This window comes from Papilio polytes, unplaced genomic scaffold (genome assembly GCF_000836215.1).
Source record: "Papilio polytes unplaced genomic scaffold, Ppol_1.0 DF824024.1, whole genome shotgun sequence".
NCBI classification, from domain to species: Eukaryota; Metazoa; Arthropoda; class Insecta; order Lepidoptera; family Papilionidae; genus Papilio; species Papilio polytes.
This window is the reverse complement of record NW_013525180.1, coordinates 3,117,234-3,139,949: the sequence shown is the minus strand read 5'-3', so window position 1 is coordinate 3,139,949 and position 22,716 is coordinate 3,117,234. Positions and strand designations below refer to the sequence as shown.

Genomic DNA, 22,716 nt, shown 5'->3' with positions numbered 1-22,716 from the left:
TACTATCGTTATTTTGCATCTGTTTTCGTATTAACAAACACTAGAGGGTCTATCACGAATGCGTGACAGTTGTGAGAATGTAGTCGTAACGTCATCGAGAAAATTCGGTGGCAAAATGTTCAAAATCCCATACACACCACACGAATTGTTTATCTTTTTTCGTTTCTCAAGACATTTTTATTTATCATTGAAACCGTTTACTGTACAAATATGTAATGAATTTTATCATAGTAGCATATAACAAGTGCAATACAATACAAAATGGGGCAATTTGTTGGCTAATATGTCCGTCCGTTCGTTAGATAAACGGGGCCACGTGTCGATGACGCCCCATGTGGGACGCTAATGACGCCCTGTAGCTAAAATTAAACGATATACGTGCATTATGAACAATATCTGCTTCGTCGACGCAATATTAAGAAAAAAAGATAATATGCCCGTCTATGTCAGCTACCCTTCAGTGAAAGTCTGGCCGAAATGATATTACAAACAGATACTCCAGTTTTATTATATGTATAGATAATAGTTACTATGTTAAATATAATCGAATAAAGATAAAAAAATATATTCACAAGATGAATATTTGGCAATCGAATTTACCAGTACGTAAAGAGCTGTGATTCCACTTATTTTCAACTTCATCATAAGTTTAAGTTAATTGGAATCGCAAAAGTGGAATGAAATTATCGGAGATTGCTACACGTTCCTTCCAAGTTGATTGAAGCTATAGGAAATCACATTTCTAAATTTAACTCAGGGCGTTGTTTACTTAGACGTGATAAATTGGGACAGAATAAAATTACGCGGTAACTCTCTCTCTCTCTCCCTACTTTGTATCACACATGGTAGTAGGTCAGTGGTAATGAAAAACCCGATAATGCACTCTTCAGAGAGCGTAATAGCGTACTGGAGAAAAAAAGCGTAAGTAGACCTTAAAATTTTGAGAAATTAGGAGAAGTGTTGCAAGACTGCTATTAACGACTCCTCTACCTGACGGATATTATATTTATATCTATTACACTGCTGCACTCAGAATCCTTTAGTAATTGCTAAAAAGTCGGCTCAAGTAGTTTTGAGTACTAAACTTGCACTATTAGCAACTTCGATCTAACAAAATTGCAACAGAGTGAGCACAGTATTTGCACTGACCTGTTTATCTCTATCCTGTGGCATCTTGGTATCGACACCTTCTGGGAACGGCTTCACCAGCTCCGGCTTCTCCTTGATCTTCTCCATAATGAAGTCCAACACCATCATGATGCCGTCCACGGAGCCAGTGATCAGGCAAGCGCGCTCCGTTGTACCTGCAACAAAAAACATTATGTATGAATTAACATACATACATAGATACATTATCTTTGAAAAACAAAGGTAACAATGTTCTTGTTAACAAGTTCTGAGATTTTTGTGAAAAATTATATCGATTGTAGTTAATTTAGTTTTGACTAGCTCTCGCCTGCGACTCCATGCTCGTGGTATTAAAAAAAAACAAAAGTGAGTAGCCTATAAGTTCTTCCAGACTATCCTCTACATCTGTACCAAATTTCATCGAAATCCGTTCAGCCGTTTAGACTACAAAATCTAACAAACATCCGTACATCCATCCATCTAAACTTTCGCATTTATAATATTAGTAAGAAGTAAGATCGTAAGATTGATACATCATCTAGTCCATTTAAGTTTTATCAAAAAACATAATGAAACTAAATAAGTTTGATGACTTTAAACATGTTTTATCTCAATTGGGTTAAATGTATTCTTTAACATTTATCACGTTTATCTGTCCTTATTTTTGTATTGATAATAAATTGCTAGAAGCGTACTCTTTCGAGAATAAAATACAAGTGCAAATATTTTTAATAATTTGTATATTTTTCCTTAAAGTCGGTTGGCTTTTTTAATTATTTTTTACTGGAAAAACATTACGTATACTTAACCACATACTTATAACTTCATTTAAACCCTGGCGCAAATTAAATTCTTTAAACATGTATTTCTAAAAAATTCAAAACACGTAGTCCAACCAACTATACATCGTTTCAAAGCCATTTCAAGATAACCTGCACCGGTTGTTAATGAACGTAGAGTAAAGTGCGCGTTAACTGAAGTTTAGGCCCTTATTACACTAGGGCGACTACCCGCTCTATTTTGCCTGCAACTGCTATTTCTAAGAGCCGTGTGCAGCCATTCCAGTAACGCTCCCGCGACTCAAACGAATAGCAGTTGGTCGTTTTGTCGGGCTAGTGGAAAACGGGTTTTAACATAGTTACCGGAGCGTGCCGAGTGGTCGGAGAGTTGTGAATACGGTAAGCGTCTGTGTAATGGACCTTTGGCGCTTGATGACGTCAGTAACTTACAACGTTAAATTGTAGGTTAAGGGTTGCCACTTTGTAGGCATGCCTTTTGAATACCATATAAAACAGTTTATTCAGTAAATTTACATGAACAAATATAAAGAATTAAAATCAGTCACATCGAGTTTCGACAAAATATACCGCGTTATGGTTTGGATTTAAACAATTTACTATACTTTTATTCTCCGGTGAAGGCACCCGACTAGTTTCAGACCCTTCGGGGGTCCTTCTTCAGGGCGAGTACTAATTAGTTTTTGTTCGCGGTCACGTCGCACCTCGCACTGCGGGCTAGGGCGCGTAGGGGCGCTGGGAGCGTTGTGGCATCTTCGTGCTTCGACGCCGGAGATTTCGATGGGTTCAAAAGTATTGAAGTGTCGCTATTAGTGTTAAAATTTTCGCTTAAAGCAATGTCTCACGATAGTTTAAACAATTTCTTTTCCTATACGATAAGATATTATCGTGTCTTTCCATCTTTCTACTACTGTCTAAAAACATATATTACTGTCACTTTCATTCTCTTGGAAAACACTGAGACAGCAATATTTTCTATCTATCAATCGAATCTGTCTTCAACATCAGATATAAACTTTAAATGGTCGCATGAATTGTTCAGCCACGCATGTCTCGTGGGTGGTGGACAGAATTCGCTCTGATTCTTGCCCTCCCACTATAATAGGATAAACGTTCTCGAGGCGATTTGAGGCGTGGCATCGCTTATTGTTATTGATCCTTCGCTGCAAGCCACATGTTTTATGACTGCTAGAGAATAACATGAAAGCAATGTGAATAACATTTCCACTCTTTTTCAAGAACACAAGAGATGACAATTGATTTAAATGGTTTTTTCTTCAAACCAAAATTCAAATACCATTTCTATTTACAGTATAGAAACTTTTAATCGCCGATATTTTAGACCAAACTAGAAAGGTATAACCAACACATGGTAATAGGACAAGTCAAAATGTGTGTTAAAATAGTTCTCACTAATTTGTAATGAGAAAATTCAGATGAACGTATATTTGTTAGAGTATAGCTTTAACTGATAAAGGGATCTCGATGAAATTTTGCTCAGATGTAGAGTAAAGTTTTAAAGAAAACAGGATTTATTTATTAATGCCACACGGACAGTCACTGGCGAAAGCCAGTTAACGATAGTCAGCTGTGAATACACCTGACATGTCTCTTGAGAACTAATTTCCTTTAGTAACTACGATACTAAACATCCATTAGCTAAGGGCAATTACAAATGTATTGCGACATACTTGATACTTAATAGATAATTGTTATAGGTAATAACTTTTCATATATATATATACATAATACATATTAAGCTATTTAACAATTCATATAGACTTTAATAGTCGAAAATAAACATTTATTAAGAAAATACTCATTAATTATCCGCAGTGCTAGTTACTCTACGGTACGTACCACATTGTTACATAATTGGTTTGTTGGAAAAACTAACAGAAATTTATAATTAGTTATTTTAAATGGTTTGCGGTAAAAGTAGTCAACGGTAAGTTTGTTTATAACATTATACACGTATGAATATTCTAGAATATTCTAAGCTCTACGATTCCCCGTCTTAACATTAATGACCTAAAGCCACGAGTTTACCCTTGAAATAATAACAAGAGTAATAAAATCCTCATACAAAACCATCTCCAGTACAAAAGGACTGTCACAGACTCACAGATTATGCAACGCTGCATACGACCGGTCATATGACTGCACAACCTTGACGTTAACAAGCTTGATACGAATTTAAAAACTACATCCATCATTATAACGATCATTTTCGCTTGTAGGTCATTAACATTTGGTGAGCGGCCAATGCAACGGTAATTAAGAGCAGTAGGCCAAAAACTATATCTAGTTACGTTGGCAGAAAGATCGCGATTGGTACAAATGTTTGTACTAACATTTGAAACAAAATTATCTTACTTCTTACTAATAATATAAATACGCAAGTTTGGATGGATGGATAGATGTTTGTTAGAGTTTGTAGCCTAAACGGCTAAACGGATCTCGATGAAATTTAGCACATATGTAGAACATAGTCTGGAAGAACACATAGGCTATTCACTTTTGTTTTTTTTAATTACAAGGGGACGGAGTCGCGGGGGAGAACTATTTGGATCATAAGTTAATCTTTGAGTGTTTCATTTGGTCAAACCATATTGAACATTCTACTATGGCACGATAACTAGGTGACAGAAATGCAATGCATAATTCCATACTACGTTTTTATATAAGTTTTGTAGAGAAGCGCTATTGGCAATGGCACGGCACACAACGCATTGGCAGCACAAGGCCGCCATACAAAGGGATTAAAATAATCCTATTATAGACAAACACGTTGTCCAGTCACGTCAGACATCACGGAGAGCGTGCTAACTGGTATATCTACCTTTAGCATCTAGCGTGATACATCTTGAAACAAAATATTAAGCGGCGGAAAAACCGAGGTGGTCAGCACGCCCATGGACATCCGCAACACCAGGGAACTACAGAATCGAAGCAGAGACGGATTCTGTGACCTAGTGTAGCCTATCTAGTACATTGCAGAATGAATATGCAAATATCTATTTGTCGTCCGCAGTCCGTACATTGTTCAAATTAATTCGGCATTGAATCTTAAATGGCACTCGCGTTATTTACGCTTAAATACATGTATTGTTGTACTACATTGTATTTATTTTTAATTTCAGTCGCAACAAAAGTGGAACGAGTGTAATGCCAAGTTTTAATTGTCTACCACAATTTAAAGTTCATTGTTACGCTAAAATTAGACCAATTTCTGTTTTATTTTCGAAAAGTAGAGAAATAATTATACAGTATGTTAGGAGGTCATTATAAATAATCTTTGTTTTTTCCAAACAGAATGAGAAAGACATCAAGAACAAGAATAGCTGCATTTAAGTTGCATAAACACGTGCAGCGCTATTCAGGTTGCTACGTTATTCTCTTTACATCAGGGAGACAATGCCATATTGTCATGTGTCGTGAGTCCCCGCCCCGTCCATTCCCCTCCACACCCCCGTGTCCGAGTTACCTTGAAGCCGTATTATATTTGCATTGAACTAGTCTATAAATACAGTGTGATCTACTTTTATTTGCTGTTCTGTTTATGCGCGATGTCTATGGAAGACACAATCTCATTTTAATATTAAAATGGCACGTCTCATTCAACATTTGTGTTGACAGTTGGATTTGCAAGGATACGCACGGTATAAAGATTATAAAGCGATGCGTTAAACAATCGTTTGGAGGATATACTTGTTCATATAACTTTAATTTGAATAAAACGTAGGTATAATTTATAAGACAAATTTTAAAAATGTTGTAGAAAGTAAGATTTGAAGTTACTTAATTCATTTCAATTGTGCTATATGATAATTTTGAGTAAAAAAATCTATATTAATATTATAAAGAGGAAAGATTTGTATGTATTAAAATAACTCCAAAACTACTTGGCCGATTTTAAAATTTCACAGTTAGAAAGGTAATTTATCTGTGAGTAACAAAGGCTATGTTTTTACTATTTTACGCATGCGAAATCACGAGCAACAGCTAGTAATAAATAAAATAAAATAATGTAAAAAAAAAAGAAGTGGCTGAACGTAACGAAATCAAAAACGTAACGGCTAAATTATTTAATTTCTATAATTATACGATCTTTATAATTTCCAGTTAATTACAGCATCATAAGACTAGTAAATTCAACAGCGTGTCCATACTAAGCTATACAAAAAATTGTAAAGTATAATATCCGCAGTAATCAATAGAAGTTATATGACGTCCGCAGCCACTTGCCGAGACCTGCATCATTAACCGAGTACCCTCTAGTGTTCAGAATAGACTATATCAAGTTCTTTTCACTTTAAATTGTTTCGGGCTTAATTACACGGTTAAGGACAATAAAACTTTAAGGGCCTGTCCTATCACTGACTCAGATAGCTTAAAAACGTCACTGTCAGTCAGATATGGGAACAAAATCCGATATTTCTATCACATATTTTACACGTTAGATTGTTTTCAGACATTTACAATTTGGTGGGACAGACCCTAATTGTTATAAATCCTACCTGAATGGATGAAAATATATACTTTAATCTATTTTTATACAATTTTTATACAATGTTTATAAAATTGGAGGTTAGTATAAAACCAGGTAAAAACTGAAAAAGTAATTAGAGTCCCTAACAGTAAAATTGTTAACTGAATTTCAAACTCTCAAACTTTTTAAAGCCGTTAAAACTTGAGCAAATCTACTTAATTTACATCGACTTCTCCCGATCGAGTAACTGGATCAAGCGTTCTCAAACACTTTATTAGTGTTTTAAAAAACTTTAAACCTTCCCAATTAACTAAGAGCCAATATTTTTAAGTAAACCGTTAAAAAAAAACGTCGCCGGCTCAAGTTTCCCTAGCTTACCCTAAATTGGAGGTTACAGTAATAAACGATTATATATAGAACGAAAAGAAAAATATTTTTGTCCTAAATTAGGTAATAATTTCTAAGATTAATCCAACAAAATAGGATGTTTGGATGGGTTATAGGGCGCGGTAGTGTTGCCGCTGCCATTCTGTTTTAAGACTACTCAATAAATAACTCGTCTCAATTAAGAAAAAATGTTACATATAAAAGCGTAACTATCGACATTTATTTTAAAAATTTACAAACGAAATACAAAATCTTATTACCGTTATAAAACTAGCATTTCAGAAGTTCAGAGACGGCGCACCGCCCACTGGTCCCGCATGTAACTTTGTATGAAAAACTCGTTTCTAGTTCGTGTCACGGTGTCAAGACGTATGTTTTGTTATTTTTGGGTCAAGGACGTCAGCGGCGCTCAGTAACGGCCAACATTCATTTTGTAATTTCAGCTAGAGCTAGGCTACGGTGACCAGTTTTAAGGCATACTGCGACACTCGAATCCTTCTCATCGTTACTTATACTGAGTGACTCTGTACCGTTTCTTCATTCCTGGGGATCTTGAATTCTCTCCATTAACATCTCTCGTAGGGTGTTCCTCCAATCAGTGCCGGTTCTCAACGATGTGGATGGCGTTATGGATAATTTATTTGTAATGGTGATCCCTTAAATGCTGCTTATGCCATTATGACTATAAATTATTGCGTGGTCACCGTTAATAACTTGCAAAATGTTAATTCTGATGTTTGTTAGTGAATACGTAATGTTTCCTTTACATACATACCAGTGAAAGTAACCGTTGAGTTTCATAGCAGAAATACCTGTACAAAAACATATTGTTATCTCAGTTTTATTCAAAGTGAATGTGAGGGATGACAATATGTTTTTGTACATGAGTTACGGCAGTGGAAACCCACTGTTATGTTATAAACTATCATTTGTCCGCGACTTCCCCTGAATTAAAAAGAGTGTAAAAAGCAACATTTTATTATTCGATCCTTGAACCATCGCAGAGTTATCGAGTAAATTCACAAGATTCACAAAATCAAATGTATCCCACGGGAACCATACACATTTCCGGGATCATACGTAGTCTATATGTTCTTCCAGCCTGTTCTACATCTATACCAAATATCACGGCGATACTTTAATCCGTTCTGGAGGTTCTAACATTCATCTATACAAATATTAGCATTTATAAGCAAGTAAATAAATATACACAATATCTGGATAGATAGTAAAAATAAACTAACAATAGTCTGTGAAGATTTCCTTTAAATAATAACATGGACACCCTAACTTATGAAAGAAATGTCTTTCACAAAGGCGCGTATTTGTTAGAAATAAGAATGAAACTATTTTGAATTTTCAATCACATTATAAAAACAACTAACGTTGGACGATTTTAGATCTTATTTATATACCAATAGAATTTAAATTCCACGTATCATAATTTATACTAATTCATTATACATACACTTGCGCAGAACAAAGTACAGTTCATCGTTGCAAGTGTTTTATAGAAACGATAGCATATTAATGAATTTATCTACTTACATACATCAATCCACGCTTTAAAACAATTGCCATCTCACTCATACTCTTAGAAATTAAAAGAGAGAAAGAAAAGTGTGTATATATCGAGTCAAATGTAAAGCGGGACATTACGAGCTACCTTTAAGAGTAAAGAATAGATAATAATAAACTAGAGCATCTTTCCATCAAATATCTACTCAATCAGGTGGTGAAGCGCCATTCTTACTTCTTAGTAATATTGTAAATGCGTAAGTTTGGATGGATGTATGTTAAAGTTAGCTTAAATGGCTGAATAGATCTCGATATTCGACACAGATGTAGCACATCTTTTAGAACACGTAGGCCACTTACTGAGTTTTTAATACGCGCGAATAGTAGCGGGCAAAAGCTAGTTTAATGAAAAACTATAACATGACATAATTGTCACCTGATGTACTGTTCTATATCTCGTAACTCATTCATAGGGCTTCTGCCATTATTGTAACCGACAAAGCATGGCATTAACGTAGTCGAAACATTATTTTGTAAGTCTCGATATACAAAAACATTAATTTTAAGCAAAATATAGGTAGTAAGGTATAAAAACTTAGCTTCAAACAAAAAAGACATAAATAAACTAGCTTAAAGAATTGGAGAGTCTTCGTCAAAAGAACTATAGTTTGAAGTTCTACACAATAATGTAATGCAATAACTCGTTGAACATGTTAAATAAAAAACATCAATTTGTACGTAATGATCGCGTTATGAATACAGACTTTAATTACGGCAATTTGCTATAACAATATCAATATTACGTAATCGAGCAAAGCTTTCGATAGGGTTGAGACACGTGCCCGTATTGTCCGGAGCACTGGTAATACACGTGGCCCATTTCACTGAGACACGTGAATTAAATAGTACGCATAGCGTAATAAACTTCATTTATAGAGTTATAAATATCACAAATAATACGCAATCACAGTGCAACTTTTCGTACTAAATCTTTACTACATCCCTAATAATCATTAAACGGCGAAATATCAATTAAATTACAAATAACTAGCTGTTGTTTGCGACTTTCTCCGCGTAAAATTGAAAATTAATAATTAATAAAAATAGCATATGTTAACTACAGTTATATTACCTTTCTAAATTTGAAAGAATTATTAAAATCGGCCCAGTAGTTTTCGAGATATGTCAATGCATACAAAAACACGAATCTTTCCTCTTTATAATATTAGTATAGATATAAATGCAATCAGATATTTAGATTTCGTTACTATTCAGTAAACAGCCTTCATCACAGGGCTTCTCCAATGTTATCTACAGTATACGGTCTCCTGCATTAGACGACTTCCGCAATGCGTATTATAAATTCTCATTAGGATACAGATCAAGGCATAAACATAACATTTTTCAAATCAAGTAAAAATCACATAGATTTTTAGTAAAGAGTAGACCTTAAGAACGCGAGCACACCTTTGACTTAACTCTCTCACAACTGCTTAGACTTGCTTTAATAGCTCATAGGATGAGCGTCTATGGAGATGCACACACTATACGATTTTCAGTTGTGCAACTAAACAGTTGAATGGGCTGCGAAACAATCGACAACCGCACATTTGTTCGATAATTTCGTTAAATGTGTGGGCTCGAAGTATCAACTGATTGTCAGAATTAAAAAAAAAAACAAAAGCATGAAGCAATCAAATCCGAGAAGCACCACACCGGGCGACCACATACAGATTGTGCAACAACTTTTATTTTCATTGAGATGACATCACCTCACGTTTATGGCTCATGAGCCTTGACTAGCAATATCTAAACAGCCATACTAACGGCTCGCTTTGTAATTTTTTACTTAAATCTTAACAGTAATTGAAACTGTTATTGTTCAGATAGTCTTTGAGCATTATCCTACATAATTCAAAATAATCGATCTATCTAATACTACAAAGGAGAAAGTTTAGATGGATGGATGTTTGTTAGTTTGTAGCCTAAATTGCTGAACAGATCTCGATTAAATATGGCGTAGTTGTAGGAGATATTCTGGAAGAACATATAAACTATTCCCTTTTGTTTTTTTTTTAATTCCACGAAGACGGAGTCGTGGGCAAGAGCTACTAACTGTATAAAAAACTGATCTATCTTCTAGAAAGTAATCATTTTTGTACTCCGTCACATACTAGATATAAAATTTCGGATCGATTTTAACAATCGAATATTTCATTCGGTTTAAGTTTAATTTTACATTTATTGAAGTAAATGCAATTTGGTATTAAGATTGTAAATACCATAGAGTAGAAGAGAACAGAAGATAATGCGACCTTGACTTGTGAATCTCAGCACAGCAATGGAACCTGTACGTAGGAATCCGGTTTGCGCGCGACTCGAAAATGTATAATGTATGAGCAACTAGCGTGCAAAGACCACACGACCGATACCTAGTGCCTGCGATTACGTCACTTATAGGGTTGCCAGTTATTAAATATGAAATTTATTTTATAACACAGTAGAGGAAACAAGCAGCTAAGCTACAAGACTACTAATAATTTAGATAAATAAAAACCGAATTCGGCAGCGAATCTTCAGTACCGAAAGTGTTGAGAACATCCATGGGCTCAGCTGACCAATTAAATTTAGAGGTTCCACTACGTATGAATCACCGTTATAGTAAAAAAATCTGCCTTCGATATTCCCAGATTACTTCAAGTATTGGTAATTACATCTAACTGCAGATTTATAAGAAACCTTGCATTTGTTTAACATTAACCTTTTGCAAGGTGGTGTCAACCCTAATATTTGACACGTTCCATACGTGGCGGTCCTTGAGTGTACATAGTCAATGAGATTATTGCCAGCACGTTCAAGACATCTTTAACCCTTTTAGAAATTCTACTTCCATAACGATGAAACAATTGAACTAGCGAATAATTTAATTTGCAGGTGTAAATGGTGACTTACGGCCGGTCTCAATATGCAATTTTATCAATCGAAAATCCCAATCCGTACCCTAATCTTTTGAAATACTGTCTCAATAAACGACCGAACGATAGAAATTCGATCTAAAAACATGACTAATCTATTGGAGGGAAAAATCTGATTTCAAACACTTTTCGGATCGCCCTCTGTTTGAAAGTGACAGTTGTAGTGTTTCAATAAACGTTTTTGGAATTTTGACAAATCTCTAAATCTTTATTTTACAATCTATGGAAATCGGGAGATTCTACTAATTTATTATGAGATTAAAAAATGGTTGGCTTGTTGCCGTATAGTGATAGCTGATAGTGAAAGTGATTTGGAAGTGTTAGAGCAACTTTCAGACTGGGACGAAGAAGAAATGCATTCAGGGCGATGGTAGTATTTCAAATAAAAAACTTTGCGAAAATCAAGCCTTTATATTTATTACAAGAATACAGTTTTTATATTTGTTACAAAAATAAAGTTTTTATTTTTTACAAAAATAGTAGTACAATAAAGTAAACAAACAACAACAAACATTGAATTTTTCGCTTATCCGTCTCCACTCTTCATTTTTCAATTTATTCGTGGTAGCATTAGTCAATCATCAAGTCAATTTAATTTTACTGCTTTCAATGAACGAAAGCAGTGTTTTCGTATCCTCCTTCGTAAGAGGCTTGCTTGAGGTCTGGAAATAATAAGAAATTACTATGTAAAGGGTTTATACAAATTAGGCGTGAATTGAAGCGTCTTCACGGGGGAAGTTTTTGAATAAAAGTATAGAAAGTAAAAACATGTTAAAAACTCAATAAAAGTACACTTACCATTGCACTTACACTTTCGATGGTGAATATTTAGTTGTTTATCAAAAAACACGAATAGAAGCTATATTAATTTTTAAATTAATAGCTGATGTAAATAACATTGACAACTGGTGTCAAATGACATTGACAGATAATTTATTCCTCTGATTACGCTACCAAAACTCCGAAAAGGGAGAATCGGTTGATGACAATTTGCTTGGAAAATGTTGAAACACGTTTTATTCGTAAAATACGCAACAAATAAATAATTACTTAGTACGTGAAAACCCAAAAATGTGCATATTTTCTTAAATTCATCAATAGGTTTACAGCACAGTCATAATGACATCTGCTTGAAATGGAACGCCAGGAGGGAACTTCACAAAGTACATCGATCCCGCTGATCCATTTTGAAAATCGGTCGATGTTTGCTATCCGGTGTTATTGAGAAACCGGTTAGTGCGATCACTGCTGGTCGATACCAGCAGGTCGTTTTTTTTCTCGATTGAAGCAATCTCCCGATCTAGGATGCGTTATTGAGACCGGCCGTAATTGAATTTATCTATTAAAAGCCGCTTTCAATAGATAAATAATATTACTGCCACATCGCAGATTTAGTGTAAAAACTACACTAAGAAATTCTGTCAATTATAAACTCAACTAAGTCAGTAAATTTTAAAGATTCATCATCCAGTTGCCCTTATCCTTACGGAGGATCGGCAAAGTATGTGCTGCTCTTCCATACATTTCTATCAGCCGTCATATCTGAATCCAATCCTTTCTTAAGCATATCCTCTTTCACACAATCCATACTTTCTTCGGTCTTCCTCTACCTTTGTAGCAATCCACATTCTATCTTAACACTTTCGGGTTTATGTCCCCATCGTATCGTCGCATAAAATGTCCATAAATAAATTTTAAAAATTGTCGTTTAGTTTATATTTCTGTACCTGAACCATATTTCAAAAACCATTTAGCAAACATGTGTAATTAACTTGTACAGTTGTAAATTCGTTCACAATTAAAGGGGAGCGAGCTTTATCGGTGTTATAACAAAAATAACCTCGCTGATAACGGGGCCGAGTTGCGTAACGCAACACCGCTGAACGCACTAATTACTTTATTATGCTAATTGACGAAATTCAAACGAGCTAATTGTTATAAAATTAAGTTACACATTTCACCATCAGTTAATTTGATTTTAAAGTTACAAATTACTTCAAAAAAAAAACATTCTATGATCACTTTTATATTATACTAACTCTTTCTTTCTCGCGACCTTGCCTGCGCATAGCCTATGTTACTCACTGATAACGTAGCTTTGTAATGGTGAAAGAATTTTTGAAATTAGTCCAGTAGTTTTTTAGTTATTTCAATACATACAAAAATCCAAAAATACAAATCATTCCTGTTTATAATATTAGAATAAAAGAATAAATGAAAAAGAGTAACGTAAATACGTGATAGTATTTGGGAACTGAGAGTGAAAACCAACTAACTAACCAACTGATTCCTAATCTATCCCTAATACTAGCAGCACGTAAACAATTGTTTCAAAATTAAAATCCATTTTGGCAATCAAATAGCATTCCGCAATGTTTGTACGCAATACATTGGAGAGCAAATCGCTCGCGTTCGACCCAATTCGGGGGCAATTTAACGCGCCTAATTTGTGCATAAGCGCACATTTCCCGGGGCGCGCCATCCGCAACAATAAGCCATTATACCCCATCCTCATTAGCTCGCGCTAGGGTAAGATAATTAGAAACGGCCTCGAGCTTGTCACTTCAGGCTACATTTTTTTGTCGCAATGCGTCAGCGAACCGAGATGTGTGCCAATAAATGCACTCCAGTCCATAAGGTGTAATGTGACGTCACGGGGCGGGCTCGGCCTGTCAGCTGTGGTTTATTTTTAAACGGATTTGGAGGCAGGTAAATATTGGCCATGTGTACATTATATAGGCTAAAGAAATCTCTTAAATTACTCGTTCGTTATGTTTCGACAAATACCGTGATAGTGTTTTTATACTTATCTTTAGCAGTGGATACTCTAAACTTTCACTTTCAAACCTAAACAGACAAATTTCCAACCAAGGACGTAGGCAGATGACATCATTGTCTCAATTAGAACCTCCGTTACGAAACACGCGAGCGAACACTCGATCTCAACGATCTAACTGGTTGTGTAAATCAAAAGGTCTCACGTTCGAGACCTTGACACACCTAACATAGTTGAAACAAAAATTTAACGTTGATGCAAGCTTAGATGTTATCTATGCCTCAAAACAAAACACTAACGATACTGAAACTAATTTTAAATACCTCACTCTGTAATTGCCGCTTACAATTTGATGGGCATAAATTATTTTATGGAATTTGGAGTTTATTGCGCACACGTGAAACTAAACTATCGCACAACCGTTTGTTATCGCTTTGATTCCTATAAGCTTATTTGGAGATGCCCACACAATTTATTTTGTAGGTGTGCAACTGAACAGTCGAATTGGCTAAGAAACAATCGACAATCGCTTAACAGTGTGCGATTGTTTAGTCTAAAGTTTGCGCCAAGTCTTATATTTCGTTTTAGTATTCGGCTACAAATTCTATATTTATTGTCTTTAGAAATAAAATAAAAATAAAACCTTGTTGTGAGTTTTTGTTACGCTTTAACTGGTGTGGTTAATTTTTGTTTAAATAAAAAAAGAACAGGTTAAATAACAGTGTCACTGGGGCTCAGTAATGAGAGGATTTCGCATCGAGTCCGACCCGCGCGATGCCAAACAATAAACAATATCTGGCTGAATGTGAACGCTCTATTATTTATGTGGAGGAAAAAACCGGAACGGCTGAAATATCGCCAGCTTTATAGCTGTGGCTGAATGCACAACGCGAAATAAAATGATGCATTTTAACGGTTCAAGGCAAGTGTAAATGTAAAAAAAAAACTTTCACATCTAGTTTGAATGTAGAGGCAACATCCGGTTTTTGATCTAGGTTTTTCGGATTTCTCTCCGACATTTCAAAGTCCAATTAATAAATAAACCTTACGACGACTGAATCTATACTATTATAATAAAACGTAAACACACTTCTTTGTTTCCTAAAATGTCAGTAATTACAACATATTTTTAAATAATTATTTCTTAAATAAAAAGCCCTACACTTACATCACGCTTTAGGCTATATATTTTTACGCCATTAAACTTAGGGGGTAAATATTTTGGATAAAACCTTATGTGGGAAAGAGACCATAAGTTGCTGCCAACATCAAGGAAGCAAAGTTGCCATGCTTTGTCATCATGTCATGTCATTTTGACATTTGCAATTGATAATTTGACACATGTAAACGCATGGGAACAGCTAGTTAATTAAACAAACGCTTTAATATTATCGGTTATTAACTTAAAAGGTTCAACCTTTAAATTAAAAAGAAGGCAAATACGCTAAAACGATGTAGGTATACTTTGCGTCCTTTAAAATTGTACGCGAAATTCCTCAAGCTCCATTCTAAACATTTTTTAAGTCTGAAAAAATTCAACTCTATGAGAATTAAAAGCTTTCGAGATACTTTTAACGTTTTGTTTAAAATTCTTATTTTTTAACATGTGTATTTTAATGAAGAATTTGTTAAAATTTTTGCAACTTTATTATAACAGATTTCTTCTTCTTTTGGGAAGTCAATTAAAAGGACGTAACTGTGGGTTTACCCTGTGATTTATATAAAAATATATCCCTCTTATTCTCTTTGAAAAAGAAAAGGACAACACAATTGTGTTCTAATACAAGGTTTACGGTAATAGAATCTCACGGTGATAAAAACATATCGATTGTAAAATAGGACAATATAAAAAAAATATTGCTGCATTAAAATTAACTCCAAGGTTTCCTTGTTTACAGATAAAAAATATTCTTATAGAAGTAAATGAGAATAAGCGGTAAACAGTCGTTACTGACGCTGGGAGTAACATGAAAAGGCGAGCTCCATTCTGCAGGGAAAATATTTGAAACGACGAGTTGTGCCGCAATGCGGTACAGTTGGCGGGATCCGACACTCGTGTATTATAACACTCCCACTTTATTGAAGCTCTTGGTTAACTGCAAACGCACGATTTGTACACTTTAGATCAAGATAGACGAGAGCAAGGGGTCACAAAGACCTAGCATTTTGCGATACGTAAAGAAACCACTTTAAATCGACAAAGGAGTCGAAATATGGGTCTTTTGCAGTGTCAATATAAAAAACCGCAAGCCGCAATAAAGTTTGAATTGCACTATACAATGTTGCGGTAGATTCTCGTGTTAACAGAACTGTCCGAGATTAAACTTTAACCACTGAATTTGGGAACGGTAGCGAAGGAAACGAACTTGCGATTGCTTATCTATTCTCTAATATTCATGAAACATAAATTAGTAGCATTAACGAAGTTAATATTAACGGAATATGTTCAACTTTTTGAGTTATAAATTCTTAACCTTAAGGTTACCTTTTACCTAGTGCGGCGAAAATGGTCTCATTTGCAGTGTGACACATTTTTAAGCAATGTAGTCTACTTTTGCATATTCCCTTGCGACTTCTCGGGAAGCGATAGTAAGTGTGTCAACACGTGTGACAATGAATAAAGAGAATATGACATTGACCATCAGATCAATGGAAGAAAAGTTACACAAAGTGGGAGAGGCAGACAAGACAATAGCGAGGAAGTAAAACGATTTTCTTTCATTAGGCTACAATGAGCGGAGCACGCCACGATCCAAGGCCACGGCAGCCATTGTTGGCGTGTTTTTATCGACGTCGTGCAGTTTGCAACCATAATGTAAGTTGCAGTTTCAAGTATCCACGAGTAATTACTGTATAGGCAAAAAGTTACAATCAATAAACGATGAACTTGTATTTTCCTGTCCTAATATCGTTCGTAAGTTTTGAATAGCTGTGGCCATTCGCAATTTATTCCAATTTATAGTTTGCTTGGTTATCTCATCGTTCATAAAAATACAATAAAAATCTAAAAGAAAAGAAAATTAGTTGTAAAATAACTAACAAAAGACATCGGCCTCTTTCCAAAAGCAACAATATCTCGGGTCTCGATAGAAGTCAAATCGTACTTAAAGTAAACCAAACGAAACCCCCGGCACAAAATTAAGAGTAAACGGCGCAGCCCCAGCCCGTAGCCCGTAGCCGGGTTACGAGTAGCTCGACGTGAAACTAGAGCGGGCGGGCAAAAAGCCGCGCAGACGGCCGCCCCGCCCGTAACTAGGTCTGCGAACAAAGCGCTTCTTGGGTCGGCTGGCGCGCTAAATCCTGACACAAGTGGGTCAACGCATGCCCCCTCCAGATACGCCAGCGTGTCCGCAATAATTCACCACTTTAATTCAAGTCCACGGCAAGTTTTGAGCCGCAGTCATTACAATGGTCTAGAGAATAGCGAAATTATGAATCTCTTGTATTATTCTTTGGGCTTTCTTTTTTAATATTCTCAATGGATTTCGACAAAGACGACAATTACGGCCGACGGCTGTGTAGTGAAGCGCGGGGTGTATTTACGTTGCCACTATTGTTCCCGTAACTCTCATCGTTCAACAATAGTTTGTTAAAATGACGTTTACTTTTACAAGTATCGCGATTATATGCAACTGTGAAATGCTCGCACAAATATATATATCACAAAAAAATTCTGCTCTCAATACTAACAAGTGACATTTTTATTGCACATTATGACTTTAGTAAAAAAGACTGACCTGGATAGAAGTCATGAGACTTGGACATCTTGACTCTGGCGCCGGTGTCCTTCTGCAGTTGGGCGATGGTCTCACCGCCCTTGCCGATGATGGCGCCGGCCACCATCGACGGCACCAGCACCTTGAAGTGGTACGTCGGCTCCACTGCTGGAGACCAAAACATACGTTACTTACTGTCACCATGTCAGAGGAGGACGGTCCTATAGCTTTTTTATATAATAGTAAATGACCAGAAAGTCGCCTCTATTTCCAACGCTCAAAAACATATACTAGTGGATATTTCTTAATAATAGACAATTTATTTTTGATTTTATAAAAGTCAAGGACTGTACTCCAACTGTTTTGATAATATTCCTAACGATCAATTTAAAGAATAAAGAATGTAGATAAGTGAATAAAATAACACTCATTGGATAGTTTCTTTTGATCAATCTATTTATGTAGTTTATGAGTAAGTTTTTATGTTGAGTGGTATGGGATAAAAAGATATATTTTAAGAGTAAAATAGTATTAACAAAACAAAACATTTGAGTTCATGAAATGTTTAAATTTTTTTTATATAATAAGTAATGTTAAAATTAGTATTATTTTATACCATACCACACATTTGTGTCGTGTACGCGGTGAACCACATAGTTAAACATTATGTTTGTCATGCGTAAATAGGGTTGTCAGATCAATAACAAAAGATATCGAGTAAAATATCACTCAAAAATTAAATAAAAAGCTTTTTATCGATATCAATATTTTAAATCATCTGGCAACCCTACCCGCGATATATGATGTAAATTGAAGAGCAATTTTGAATAGTTTATTTCTAGAATGAATTTGTGTCAGTATTCACAGCAGTTTATAAGATTCTATGAACATTGGCCAATACATATCGCAAATCTATTGGATCCGTGAAATCAAAAGGTCATAAATCGGCATACGACCTTTATTGCATAACATAAAAACGAGAACAAAACGGCATCGTTTATTGCGTTTATTTATTGCCATGCATTCATTATTAATCAGAAATAGCTACATCTACATGGATGCAGAAGAGTATGTCAAAGACAGAATAGTTTTAATGATATATGTTTTCTAGACTTTATAAAATTTATAGATCGTGCTTGTTTATCGTGAAGTTAAATGAACGGCTAGTATAGAATATAGTATATTATTGGCTAAAATAATATGCCCCTGACATATCGTTGATTGGGAACTGATTGAAAAAGACCAACACATGAGACCATTCGATCAGAAAGAGGAATCAATATCAATTGTGAAATATCTAATTAATTGAATTAAGAGGGGTGAAAAGAAACTCTCTACCCACTTCCAACATTCAGATAAATTTATTAGAATACGTAACACCTAAAAACCACTGCAACATAAAACTACTAAAGATAAGACTTAACGAAGAAACATTGTTTTTAATAAAAGAAAAGAATTGTCCCACTATTACAAGACGTAAACTACATTGCGATACGTCGCTACGGAAGGTGGGGTAACAAATGACTGCTTTCCTTGGGACTGTGAAAACGGGAATAAACAAAAATGTACCTTAAATTAAAGAAATAAATCATATTTTGTTTTTCTGATACAACAAATTAGTTAAGGAGTACAATAGAAGAGAACACAAATTTTAACTAACTTCATTCATCGGCTGATCCACTTTCCTACACAAAATAGATCATTAGTTACAAATTAAACGGTAGCAAATTAAACTAGTGCCAAGTTGAATGTGGTAACATCCGTTCTAAAAATAAATTTACGCAGAGCTTTCTCACTACACATCTCTATAATATTTCTTCATAATATAAAAAGTGATTTATTAACAAACATCTTCTTAACATTTTATAATATAAAAGTTGTAAATAGAAATAGAGGATCGTTTCAAAATAAGCTGTTCAAAAATGCTAAGCAAGAATAAACGACAAAATCTGCAGACAGAAACAACTCGAACACTCTACCAAAGCAAAAGACCTAAAAGAAAATACACTTGAAACGAATAAAGAAACAGCAAAGTTAGCTTCATAAAGACATCGTATACAAACTAAACATCGATGGGATACAAAAGAAACTAGAGTACCGTCCAATGTGCTACAATTGAGTGGCAGTATGGCAGCGCAGCGTCTTACAATGTCCCATTTGACCTCGATACAAACTAGGGATGATCGATAATATATCGATACACGACTATCGATGATTTATTACACTAACTATCGAAGAAAAAATAGTGTAACCTATGCGAGACTCTGGACTATTTTATTCTGTTCCAAATTTTATTTATACCAGAATATAAACAAGTGGCCAGGCCCGTCTTCTTACCACTATAACAGGTATTATGTAGCATTCTAATGGTGAAAGAAGTTTAGAAAACGAATGACTAGTTCTTGTGTTCATTCGTTACAAACATACAAATAATTCCTCTCCATAATATTAGTGAAAATTATACAGAATACAAATCACAGTTTCAATTTATATTTAAACGAGGGAAGGAAAAATAATAACGATCTCTGTTACTGACATGTAATTAATTAATATGGCGACATTAATTTAATTTGTCGACATGTTGACTAATGGGAGACTATGTCAGAAAATTAATAATCAGAAGCTGCATTACTACGTTCCAATACGATGTACAATTCCAAACTAAACCCTATTTTTTATAACATTTCCCCGTCTTCATGTTTTCCATCAGTTGCCAGTTCTTTTAATCGTCGTCACTTGTTTCTTGAACATATATCCCTTCAGACACTGATGCATTGTGCATGTTTTCAGTAACCATTCATTTTCAATAACCTCTACCTTCAAAATCAATGCTCAAAATACTAACAAATTATTTGGGAACTAGAGTACAGACAATGAAATCGTCCGACCATGCATTTAGATAACTACACACAGCCAGCGATAATCACATACGTGATTTCGATAATCCGAAGCCGGCATTTGGTCGGAATTGATTATCGATAATTTGCTCGTACACCGTACCTTTATAGCAATGTAAATTGGCCAAATGTAACAATTTGCATTAAAATAACATTTGCCCGAGAGAAATTTAAAATATTAAGAAATATAGCCTATACTCACTGATTACATAACTTTTTAATGGTGAAAGATTTTTTCCAATATCAATACATACAAAAGTACATTTTTTCTCTCTATATTAGTATAGATAAAAGCAAATGAGATGGAGTACATGTTTCTCTTAGTGGATTCCGGTAATGACACACTAGTATCAAAGACAGTGCAATATGGCATGGCTACAATCCCACGAAACATTGGCATTTAGCGATTTTCCATTCATCATTAAATTGTAACAATGTGTCAGCCAATACGTCCTCATAAAGATTAATGGCACGTCTTCCAAAGCGTTACCAATCAATAAAATTGCCGAGTAAAATGACTGCCGTGTCTGCGGCGACGGAAAATTACATCATTATAGATTCCCCTGGCGTTAGGCGTTGTGCCACTGCAATAGAATTACCTCCGGCAAAGAGCAAAATCATGTAAAATTATGATAAGTAATCCATGTACAAAAATGTAAAAAAACAATCCCAATTCCTAAGAAAACTGAGTTAAAGAAAATATATCCAAGAAAAAATTGCCTTCAGGATTTTATGAGTAAAATGAATCGTTTAGATTGACTTTTGTTATAAAACTACTTTTCGATAAGTAAACTTATTTCTAACATAGTCATCTATAATACATAGGATTTTATTGGAATAGATATTGCTGTTTTTCTAGATACGATCGTATTTATATACCCGCTTATACTGTAGTTTAAATTATTACAGAAAGCAATTTAGATGTCAGCGTCAATCTTTCATTACTCCATTTGCTTAAAAGTCTGGTAATTACAATACAATGATAATAGTCATGCTATTTGAATTTCCCTTTCACGGCAACACTGACAATCAGGAGTTAATTGGAGTTGCCAGCTTACAGTTTAATCAAAGCAGAAAACGAGACGATCTGCATTCTCGTACACAATGAGTTACCTTTGTTTTGTATCGTAGGGGAGAAAAACTTCACACAAAGCAGATGATATTAAATATTAATTCAGACAAACAGAGTAAATGCGATGTTATTTTTCAAGGGAAATAACGTTTTTATACGTTCGCGAAGTGATAAAAACGTTTATTGCAATCTAATAGTGATGGGCTTTCAACGTTCGTTTTTTATCGATAAAATTTTCAACATTCAAGTTTCACTTTTTATTTTATCAGCAAGCTCAGTGTTAGCTTAGTTTGTGTTTACTTTCACTGTTTCAGCAAACGTTTTTTCAGCTTCCATTTCAATTCTACTTATAGATAAAAAAGCCAATTTAATTTACTTTAGAAAGGGACAGAGTTTTTGAAAATACTTTTCCAGTGTTTTATTATTATTTTTTTAGTTCCCACCTTGTGAATTCAAACGAAACTTACATTGGACAAAGACAGAAAATCTTTATTAAATAAATTTTCAGCAAAAGAAAATGCGGGTTGAATTTAGGATAGAATTTCCAATAACATCGGCTAGGAATGTCATAACGGTCCCATACATCAGCCACGAAACGTTACGAACCATGTTACAGTCATGAAAAACAATTTCTCTGGCGTTTATAAAAAGAAATATTTCACAACGCATTAAAATAAGGTTAATTGGTTACTACGTCAACGTTTTTTATATGAATTTTCTAAGAGTAGGATATCTAAAATACAGGATTAAAACGGGATAGAATCGTTATTATTATATTAACTTTCATATTTTTATCATAAGATATCAAGATCGATACTTTTATATAAGCCGTAATAATTCCAAACAGTCAAATAAACTTTTCATGTAAACAAAGATTTGACTTACTTCCCGAATTTTCGATAAAAACTGTGTAAAAAGATCGTCTATTATGAGATATATTCCATTCCGCAATACTTGA

General features: G+C 34.7%; 1 protein-coding gene across 7 annotated transcripts in view; it reads right to left on the bottom strand.

Moving 5' to 3' along the window:
- The window catches only part of LOC106101165 (RNA-binding protein Nova-1), a 45,362-nt gene that overhangs the window by 8,815 nt on the left and 13,831 nt on the right, over positions 1-22,716 (bottom strand). For 4 of the 7 annotated variants that reach the window (XM_013280301.1, XM_013280299.1, XM_013280302.1 and 1 more), the window contains 2 exons: positions 17,811-17,957; positions 1,150-1,304 (listed from right to left, as the gene is read on the bottom strand). In XM_013280301.1, coding sequence (XP_013135755.1) covers positions 1,150-1,304; positions 17,811-17,957 — 302 coding nt within the window. The remainder of the gene's footprint in view (positions 1-1,149; positions 1,305-17,810; positions 17,958-22,716) is intronic. The other 3 variants (XM_013280300.1, XM_013280304.1, XM_013280306.1) reach the window with 1 other exon arrangement.